Here is an 11,721-nt window from a genome sequence, read left to right as displayed (position 1 = left end):
CCAGCTCTTCTGATAAAACCCAGTCATATTTTGATATCACACATTGAAACGGAGAGATTCTAAGATTAGTTAGAACTCTTTTTCATAAAACACTGAATTAACATTCAGTACGAACAAAAAGTAACATGCTACTATTTTTGGACCTGCATGGTACACGAGTAATCATTTAGTACCATTGTATCAAAGTACCACAGTATTACATAACACATTACCACCACAATACATTTTGTACGGGACACAAGTATGTTGTATGATACTCCAATGAGTATCTATAGGAGATAATGTTTTACAATTTATCGATACCTAATTTAGGTATCATGTTTCATTTAAATATTGAATATGACATCATCTAGATAAAATTGGGGTATTTTTGGGCATGTGTTTGAAAAGGTAATTTAATAAAATTACATTACAAAATTGTCTAAAACCATGAGGCTTTAAAAGTCAAAGAAAGATATTTTAAAATAACCAATAGTCATAATAAAGAAAGCCAACGTTTTCCCCTAGTATAATTCTACTCATTCTAAAGTTCAAGTCTGCTAAACATTTTTTTCCAGTACAATATACATATATAAGTAAGTGATGTTCACGAAGAGTCTCACTTCTTTAGTGTGTAAAGATTTCTCAAAAATGTAGGGGTTTTTTCAGCTTTGAGAAGGTTAGCACGATTAAGTAATTTCTCCATATGAAGTCTAGCTGTTCCTAAAGTGAAACGCATTTCCCGTCCCAAACTCTGCCATCCAACAGAGAAAGCCAAGACGAGCTTGGAATTTCTGGGGAAAATTACGTCACTGTTGGAATTGTGTGGGATACCCCCACCTCGCATTCCCAGAGCGCGCGCGTTCGAGCCCTGGCGTCTCTCTCTCTCTGCCACACAAAGCAGCAGCGCTGCGTGAGCGTGTATCTCGTATAACGGGGCCTGTGCGAATCCGGGCGGAGTTTAGTCAAACGCGCTTTGCTGTGCCTTCAGCGGCTGGGCTGGGTGTGGTTTTCAAAACTCAGTTCCGTTAGCAGGAAATCGACTCTAGGACCACCACCACAGTACTTCTCTGAGCGACAAAGACGCAGTGAAAAGTGTAACTTTGTCTTCGGGATCTGGAACGGATTTCAAGAGAAGCTTTTCCACACGGGCGGTGACGGTTGTTCACTCTTGCGCGTGGACATCAGCCGATGGGAAAAAGTTTGGCTTTTTGCTGACTTCATTTTATCAGTTCAGTTTGTGACACATCCGCGAGAGAAGAGACAAACGAAAAAAAACAGACAAAATGCCGAAAACGGTGAGTACTCATGAGAAATGGAAGCCATTGTTTTGAGTTCGTATTGTAGCAAACAAAACTGAGAAGAAGAGATTTCACAGTGTTTTTTAAAAAGCTGCGCATTTTCGGTGAAACAGGAGACAGTAGCGACGCGTAGGCGCTCGAAAGGGGCGAGGATGGTCTTTCTCTTGCTGGCTTTATTGTCAGCCGGTTCCCGCGGCTGAACAGTAGGCCATACGCAGTGCACTATATATAGCAAGAATTTATTATTTGGACAATGACGGTCGTTCATCCGATCCGAGCGCACTGAAGAATAAATCGCTATGTTGCAAATTAAAAAGGCGATTTCTCTAATACTTTCGCTGTACGTTGCATTTTATAAGAAATCGTTTAGACCGGTGAAGTTAGTATGTTTTTTTCTAAACCATTTTATTCTAACAGACTTCTCTCTAGCAGTGGCGTTTTGTGTTGTATAGGGGCTGAACCGTTACTCGGTGACAACCTGTAACCCCCTCTCTCCCTCCCTCCTCTCTCCCCAAATCCGATTGGCTTTCCATCAAAGTTTCTTTGAATAGACCGCGTCCAGCGGTGATGAGGATTTTGATTCATCCCACATCCCAGTCAATCGAATCTTTTGAATGCATTCACAGACAGAAAGATTTTTCAGATTCGTTCACTTACTATTTAAGATGCATCATTACGCCAGTAGGTGGCAACAAGAACGTCTTTGTGTTACGAGTGTTACAGTTTAACCGATTCATTAAAGTCGTATTATGTTTTATTAAAATTTGAGTGTCTACACATCTAATAAGAGATTCAGGAAAGAGATTAAAGCTCCATTAAGTATTTAATCTACAAATGATAACAAACAGATATACTTTGTTAAGACTCGTTCAGGGAAGGGTCAGTCCAACGAAGGGGCAGGCTTAAATGATCAAAAAAATGTTTAATCAACTTCTGTGGTCATTTATGATTTGTGGTCAGCCTTCTTTAACCGTAACCACGTGGTTAAACCAAGTATTTGTTGGCCTATATTGTTCTGTTTTCTAGAACCAGTCAAGCATGCAAGAAAACCGAACTGAATGAACCGAAGTGAATGAGAACAATTCCTTCACTTAAAAGATTCCTTTAAACCGATTCACATGGTCACTTCATTTTAAATTCAATCATGAAATCAAAATGGACAATTTTGCAGTAGCCTACTTATTATAAATACATGATTTATCCGTGCACATAATTCTTTTTTGTTATTGCTCGTAATATATTGCAACTTCATCTCTTCTCTGATGACGTGTTTACCGGCGCAAGACAAGGACAGGATGCCATTTTAAAGTCGACATGAAACAGTCGTTTTAAATAATGGTTGATGATTGGATCGTTGAGAAGTTGTAGTTTGATATTGAAGCGATCTCATGTGATTGACAAGTTGCTTCGCACCAATAAACACGTCACCAAACTAAGAGAAGAGATCTCGCTGCATGAGAGAGGGCAAATTATTTTTATTAAAGAATATGAGGGCACACGAATTTAAAAATGATGTACATGGATAAAACATTTATAATAAATACTGAAATATTCCATAAAAAAATCTGAATTCGTGGTGAATTAACAAAATCAGTTCATGGTGATATTAAAGCCTCTGTCCTGCCATGTAAGGGCACGTTCTTGATCTGCTTGATAAGTGATTTGGGACTAGAAATATGAGGCATGTCAGAAGTGGCTGGTCCGACATTTTTGGAGCTCGTCTGTCAGGGGAGAGGACCACACGAGCTCATTGCGCAATCTTAGACAATTTTCCATGCCAAGGCGTGGTGCTCACTCAAATAGAGAAGAAAACTGCCTTTTTTGGCTAGAGTCCCTTTTTTGAGGGGTTACACCTCACAATTAATGAATCATTGTTTAGGTAAAGATTTTATTTAAGACCACAGACCAACAGTAGGATAGAAACACATCAAGTTTTTAGCATTTAGAATTTTTCCCCTCTGTGAAATATATTTCAGTGTTTGAGTGTCAGTAGTTAGTTATAGACAAGTATTACATGAATCATATATTACAAATATTCAAAATAACCACTGTCAAAAAAGTACCATGAACATGTGCTATGGTCTTGGGCTTGTACCATACTATTCTTTGAAAAGTACCAGATAAATGCCCAAATGGCAACAATAATCTTTTTAATCAGACTAATGAATTGAAACAGAATTAGATTCTTGGCCCTTTTTGTGCATCCACACAGAAATCTGAGTGTTTTAATCATTAAAACATTAGATAGTTGATGAAGGTTATTATGTAGTGTTATGGCCTGTTTTCACAGACAGGGCTTAGATTAAGCCAGGATTAGCCTTAGTTCAATTAGGACATTTAAGTAGCTTTTATAAATGTTCCTTAGAAAAAAAAGAAGACATTACTGGTGTGCATCTTGACACAATACAATGGCACTGACATATTTTAAGATATGTCAGTGCAAGTTGCTTTCGGTTAAAACTGCTCAAGCATGCATTTTAGTCTGGACTAGGCCTAAGCCTTGTCTGTGAAACTGGGGGAATATATTGCTCAACAGATTAGTAGTTTATACATGAGAATGTATGATTTAAAGATTCATGAGACGTTAATGCGTGTGTGAAGCATTGTATACATTATATACTGTAAGAAGTAATGTTTGTTATTTTAATGCAAGTTATTAGTCATTTGATTGCTGAAATTGTGGTTAAGCTCAATTTAATTTAAAGATTGTTTTCTCAAAATAGCTCAATCACATTCTTACACAAATAGCTTACATGTCGTCTGTAGCTTATAGTTAGTTTCCTTTTTTATCTGTCATGTTCGGAGTGAAGGGAAACTCCGTTGGGTGTGAATATAGACGTTAACCGGATGTAATATCAGAAGGGTTCAGGCTGAAAGAACAGATTAGGGACATGACACTATAATGAAGAGTGTCGGTGTAGTTGTGTGGCAGGCTACTGCACACTAAATACTATTTTCTGGAATAGATGGATTTATATGAGAACGGAAATCAGTCTAGTATAGGTAAATGTGTTTCTCCTGTCATTGGGGACATCGGATACATTTTTAGAGGTTTTTGGATCTGCGTATAGAATCATATTGGACTGCAAAATGAGTCAGAACTTTTTTTTGGCCGTTGTTTTAGACTCCTGCCAAGTCCAAGTGTCTCTTTCCGATAATGACTCAAGGTTTCTGTGCTTAGACTGTGCTTACATCACTTCCTGTCTGAACGTTTCCTGTTCGGGGCCAGCTAGGTTTGACGCTGCCGCACAGTACCTTATTTGGAGTTTCACAGAACTACGGCGTGCGTGCACATACACCCTCACACACACAGCTTTGTGTAGTGAGCTTGGGCCCCTTTTCCGCTACAGATTTCTGTTGCCCAGAATGCAGCTGTGTATCACAGCTAATATACTAAAAGGGCCTCTTTTTTGAATCAACACTCCTCTCTCTCTTTCCCTTCACTCACATGCATTCACAGTCACACATGTGCATTTATCTCCAGTCATCAGTTCCTCTCAGTGTAATGAGTGGGAGTTTTGTGACCTCTGTAGGTTCAGGTCACAAGGAGTGTGCAGGTGAGAAGTGAGGGACTTGTAAAGGTCAACTTAACACTAATCCTTGTGCAATTATTTTTTTGAAACCAATTTGTGTAAATTTATAGCCAGATCTGTTATTTGAATCAGAAGTTTACATTACCATTTTAAAAAGTTGAGGTTGGTATGATAAAAAAAAAGAAAAAAGTCTTTGAGTTCATCAAGGCTGCATTTATTTGATAAAAAATACAGTAAAACAGTAATAATGTGAAATGTTCTTAAATTTAAAATAACTGTTTTCTATTGTAATATATTCCTTTGATGGCATAGCTAAATTTTCAACAGCCAGTCTTTAGTGTCACATGAAATACTTATATGCGTTTTGGTGCTTAAAACATGTTATAGGCTAATTATCATTTTTGAAAACAGTTGTTTTGTTCAATATTTTTATGGAAACTGTTTTTTAAAAAGTATTCTTTGATGCAGAAGAAAGTTTAAAAGAACAGCATTTATTTGAAAACTAATTATTTTCTAACATTTTAAATGTCTTTATTATCGTCACATATGAAAAATAAAAAGCATCCTTGCTGAAAAAGTATTAGCCTTACTTTACAAAAATCTTACTCCCCTCAAACTTCTGAACGGTAGTGTCGTTGCCTTCTGCATCTTTTTAGTGCATATTTTCTGGATAATACTTGTTCATATCCTCTTTGCCATCCTATTTGAAGTTTACGTTTAATTCTATTGACAAAAGTACACAAATATGTTTTGGTATGCACTAAAAAGGAGTCTAATGTCCAGACCATAAGTCCTCTATCTGATTTAGAACCATAGAGATGATCCAGACCCTTCTGAAATTAGTTTTACAGGCAATAATGTCTAAATTGTAACCTATTGACTTGAGCATTATTTTCTTAAATATACTGCTTAAAAATTATTCCTGGTTCTAAATGACCAAATCATAAAGTCAGAAGGGGGTTGGAGGTCTCTGGTATGTGCAAAGTGGATGGATTAATCTCTCTCTCACACACACACACACGCACACACACGCACGCACACGCACACACACACACACACACACACACACACACACACACACACACACACACACACACACACACACACACACACACACACACACACACACACACACACACACACACACACACACACACACACACACACACACACACACACACACTCAGATTAATGATCTTTAATAAGGTAAAGCTCCAGGGGGGTTTGAGGGGAAAGTTCTAGAATTTGTTGAACAGTTCACATCTCGATGGAGGAAAACTGCAGCATTGAACGACATCTCACTTCAATCCTAATGTGAGTCGAACTGTATGTGTTTAAAGTAAAGCAATATAAATAGATTGTTTAATTAATAGTTAAGTAAATTTGCAAGTGGTTTTGAACTGTCACATGAAAAGCTTTGAGCAAAATGTTTTGTATAGGACTATTACGTAAATGCAAAATACTGGTGTCAGTTTTTCTCTGCATTTTATTTTTGAAGAACTTCCACTTCAGAGTAAATGAGCTGTATTCATTTACCGACAGAAGCCTTTGGTGTAGAGTTAAGGACCTCGATTATTTAATCAGCTGGAGTGTCTTCTATTTAAATGTGTTTTTGTGAGATAGCCCATTGTTAAAATGGAGACTCATTTTGATTTCAAATTCATATCCACATTCTAAAAAATGCTGGGTTGTTTCATGTTTGGGTAAAATATGGACAAACCCAAATGTTGGGCTTGAATGAATTTGGAATTAATAAAAAAAATTAAATGGTTGGGTTTGCCCATATTTGACCAAAATGTGGGTTGAAACAACCCAGCATTTTTTAGAGTGCACCCAAGGCTGTGTGTGTTTCTATTTTATTTCAGCATTGGAACATCTGCATTGGATGTTCCTGATAATATGTTTGTGTAAATGCATAGCAGTGTGTCTGTAAATCGGATTTCAAGAGGGAGATTTGACCCTGCACTGCAGTAACAAGATGCTGGTAGTTCATGTAAATATTTCTGTTCTCTGCAATATGGAAGTTCTGAATAGTTCCTTTTTAATGATTGTTCTATAATTTCTACTATTTGCATAAATGTTGTTTATACTGTGCTATTTTATAGTTTGTGACGGACTCTAGCAAAGAAAGGTCTTGAGATAAACCTATGCCATTTTCATAGATTGTAAAAAAAATCGTAATTTGTACATTTTGTTTATTTTTCAACCATATAGGGGAGAAATAAATGATAATAATCTAACTCTGATGCAATAGTGCAAGTGCAGTGAAGCTATATATGTTCTTGCTAGTTTTCTACTGTTGCATGCTACAATGGGGGGAAAAAACACAAGACAGTTAAGCTAATTATCGACAGCCTGTTATTGATGTCCTCATTGATCACTTTTCCATTTTAACCATGGACAAACGTGTGGGCAGATGTGCATTAAATGTACAAGGTCAGATGAGGATTAACCAAAGATGCACTCCGATTCTGCGGTCTCAGTTATTTTGAGGGGGAAGTATTGTAGAGTCATTATCTTAAATGGCATAACCAAAGGAGGGAGAGAGGGAGGGAGAGAAACAGAGTTTGACTTTCACCACCAAGTTAGTGAGTGGTGCGTCAGTTAACTAAGGGTAACGGTAGAATAAACACACAAATATACAGAGTCTATTAGCTTTTTATCTCCCCTCATCTGCCTGATAGAAACAGCAGCCATTTTGTCCCGGTTTGAGTGCATATTCAGGCCTACAGACTGTGTGTAAATGGGATAAAAACACTGTGAAAAAAACACTGCCGATTGTTCTATATTGGATTTGTCAATGAAATTGAAATATTCAAATATATTGGAGTAATTAGATTTCCTGGCTTGTTCTGATTTCAAGTGTTTTTGTAGGATTCAGTCAGGGTGTGGGCTTGCTAATTGATATTGGTGTTTGTTTGAGAAATGAGTCATTGTTTGCCAATTTTTGGCTCTGTCATAGCCATAGCTCATGATTAGCATTTATAGTTGCCAAAGTAACATACTTGATCCCAACCCCATAGTGAGCAGCCTTGCTGTCTACTGCATAGGCTGCTACCTTAAGACAGCAGCATCCTAACTGAGTTGAATCCTCACATTTTGAAACACTCTAATTAGTTAGTTACAACTCCGCATGTCACAGAAAATGCGCTGCTCAAAAGAATGCAACAGTGCCTGTCTACGTTTTCAGCAGTCTTGGTTCTGGAAGTATTTTACCCATTTTATTTTTCCCACAGGGATTTTTAAAAAGTCTTCAGCAAAAAGCTATAAGCCATGAACTGAACTAACCAACTATAAGCATTACAAACTTTGATTTAAAGCACAAAAAAAAAAAAAAATCAGAGTCAGACATGTAATTCAGGCTGTTAATGAGAGAGAAAACTACAATCCCGAGAAACACTGCAGACATAATTGAGATAAAAATTATGGATAAATATAAAACTATTGATTTAAGATGTTGACTGTTAATTGCAAAATATGCATACAAATATTTAAGTAGTTAAGGAGAATATGGGAACCTAACTGTACATTCAGTTTGCTTCATGGGAGTGAATGGTCATTGCAGAGCATTTTTCACAGAATCATGGGTAATGTAGTTTTTCACGAGGAATTCTGTTAAACACAATATTTGAAAAAATAACTTGCAATAATGCAGGCTTTAACTAAAGCATAAACTATCTGATTTAAAAAATGTATACTATCGTTCGAAACCAAGTCCCCTTTGGAGAAAATAAATGGGATTTTTATTTTTGGAACCTGACTATTTCACTCTATACTGTTTAAAGGTAGCAGGTTGTTAAACCTCATACTCTAATAAGCATAAATAATATGCATAGCAGCACGCAAATAATTCTAACAATGTCTTTATTTTTCAGCAATGAATGTAAAAATGAATTAAGTATTTTTTTTATCTACATTTCTCTCATATCGCTAACCATCTTGGATTATTTTTTTGGAACAGAACTACATTTTGGAACAGAGCTATGTTTCCTTTATTTTACAAGTGCAAATACTATATTTAGCCTATTCTTTATTGGTTCTTTGGGTAAGTGTGAGTATTATTGTTCGGTGTATATGAGGGCGTCTGAGTAAAGGCAGGGTGATAAGAATAGAACCCGTGGCGGGTCCACTGTGAAGACCACACCCATCACACACACACACCCTGACCAGGCAGAACTACGCATTTTAGTTCCTGTTTCATGAAGCTATGAACTATTTTTATCCTGTGAATCCACCTCATGATTAAGAGAGTCCATTAACCGCCCAATATACCGTTTCACACTCACACTCACACACACACACACACACACACACACACACACACACACACACACACACACACACACACACACTCACACACACACACACACACACACACACACACACACACACACACACACACACACACACACACACACACACACACACACAAACCTACCATTAATGACAGAGAGCAAGAGTGAGATAGAGACATAGAGGGAGAAAGATATGTGTTATGTAGAGAGGCTTGTGTTTATGAAATTAACTCTCTCCCAGACCCAGAGAGGAGTGGAAGAGGAAAGAGCAGAAAAGTCATTGGGAAAGTTCTCCTTGTTCTCTTTTTGTTCCAACTGGCTGATGTAATCCTGTGAAACAGCAGAACTAGGATTCTCTCACACACAAATGAATCACCTCATACTAAAGTCATTCCTAGAGTGCTTGATAGTTACCATTCTGATAATGCAAACTCGGACAGGGCACACTTAACACACCTGGGTTTCAAACATGCGGTTTCACAACTTGCTCTTGTTTCACAATTCTTTTCTGAATGCCTAATGGTCAGTTATAATATTCTGAAGCACCAAAACATCTGACATTTAATAGCGATAACAGCTTAGTGTGTGGATAATATGACAAAATAAGGAAATGTGAATATAAAGTCGTGTGTAGAAATAAAACTTCTAAGATTAGTGTGCATAGTTAAGTATATATGAGGAATGGTGTGGATATGAAGGGACTTTCTGGATATTTGGGAAGTTAGTAAAGGAATATGTTAGTGTAAAGCAGGCCATAAACACCATTGATATTGAGAGGGACCATATAATTTAGATATGGCCAAATTGCTGCTCTACTACACCTCATTATGCATTGCACTGTATGTTGTTAGGATGACAAAAAGTTAGAAAACGTAACATTTTGGTTGGTCTGCCTCAGCGGTGATTGAGAATGTCAAAATGACTAGTCTTATGAATCAAATAAAGGAAGACGGGCTTTATAATTTGCAGAGGCCAAAATTTAATTCGGTATTATGCTTCAGTTTTATCTGTGAAAGATTGTGAGATGAGACGCATGCGCCACTATATTCTTTTTGATGTCATATAGAACAGACCTTTTAATTTATGCCACTTTTCACTGAAAATACTGGTCTCTGCCATAGCTATCAAATCTCATTTGAGCTTTTCTTTGTCATGATTGTATACAGGACGCACAAGAAGCAATGCCGTTTGGCTTCATTGATGTGCAAATGTATGTTGTGCTTAAAGAGTCTCAGCACATGAACAGAGGTCTGGCTCACAGACAGCTGCTAGATAAAGCAGGATATTACGGCTGAGCTGTGCCTAAATTAAGCTATTTATCCCTTGCACACAGAGTCAAAGCCGGTTAAAAGTCTTTAGTCCAGTAGAAGAGCTTTATGTGAACCACATCAATCAGACTGAAATATATATAGGTATATTGACCTATTTGTTCTATTATTGTTTTTTTCACAAGTGTCCATATTTCATAGACATTTTCACAGAAAAGTTAAGAGTGTAATAAAAATAAAAACAATTGGCTGACTTTATTAGGGTAATTGTGAATTAGACAGAAGCTGCATTGTACTGAGAATGATTCCTCTGACTGATGTTATTAACAGTAGGTGTGTTCTGATTGGTTGTTATTGTATAGTGAGAAGAAGTGAGGGCATTGCTTAATGCGTGTCCATGGTTACTGGAGGTGTGGTCATCTGCATCCTGTGAGGTGGAGATGGGGAGAGAGAGAGAGAGAGAGAGAGAGAGAGAGAGAAGAAAGGGAGGGATATCTTTTTCCATTTGTCCCTCTTGCTGTTTCCTTCTATTGTTTTTATCTTATCCAGACTTCCAGAGCTCAATCAATCCTTTTTTTAAAATAGCAAGCCACACTTTAAAACACACACACATTATATGCACATTTATTTGTAAAGCTCTTTTCACAATACATATCGTTTCAAAGCAGCTTTATCTGCTATCAGAGGTGACTATGTCCAAGTTATTTATTTCAGAAATGTACAGAAATCACGCAGTTAGCTAACAACGTATTCATTTAAACAATGTATTCAAGACAGAATAAACAAGCTCATTGAAGTAAAGAATACATGTTGTTAAGAAATGATTAGGATGTATAGAAACATTTAGAATTGGTGCATGTTGATTCCGAGTTTGCGTCATCTGAAGTCCTCACTGGAGTTGGAGTCCTCTCGAGTCATCTCATTATACACACAAACATGCACGCTCACATACATCTAAGGACACACAGACACATAATGCCTCTTTCAGAGAACTCCGTGATAAGCATTCAAGCTTTTTCTATTAAAGATGTTTAAGCTGTCTATCAACAAGAGGGATGTAATTATTTTTATTTCTCATGCTTTTTCACATTAAATAGGAATCAATTAAACGATTGTAATTTTGTGGTGAATAAACTTGTATTTTTGTTTGAACATATTGAATGTACTTTTATTGTATTATACACTTCTTATCTAGAAACCTCATTTAACAGTAGTCTCTTCTCTTATGCACAATAAATGCTGCATTTACTTGATCAAAAATACAGTGCAAACATTAATATTGTAAATTAATATTACAGTTTAAAATGACTGTTTTCTATTTTAATATTTTGAAATATAGTTTCTT

At 36.8% G+C, this 11,721-nt stretch overlaps 1 protein-coding gene across 1 annotated transcript in view; it reads left to right on the top strand.

Annotated features, from left to right (window-relative positions):
* The first annotated feature begins 895 nt into the window (after positions 1-895).
* Positions 896-11,721, top strand: part of msna (moesin a) — a 24,652-nt gene continuing 13,826 nt past the window's right edge. Inside the window, exon 1 of the mRNA XM_056260078.1 lies at positions 896-1,277. Coding sequence (XP_056116053.1) covers positions 1,266-1,277 — 12 coding nt within the window. The 5' untranslated portion in view covers positions 896-1,265. The remainder of the gene's footprint in view (positions 1,278-11,721) is intronic.

The sequence above is a fragment of the Rhinichthys klamathensis genome, unplaced genomic scaffold (genome assembly GCF_029890125.1).
Source record: "Rhinichthys klamathensis goyatoka isolate OS25496 unplaced genomic scaffold, OSU_Roscu_1.1 h1tg000172l_1, whole genome shotgun sequence".
Lineage (NCBI taxonomy): Eukaryota > Metazoa > Chordata > Actinopteri > Cypriniformes > Leuciscidae > Rhinichthys > Rhinichthys klamathensis.
Note: the sequence above shows the minus strand (reverse complement) of the source record. Positions and strands in the feature narration are given on the sequence as shown.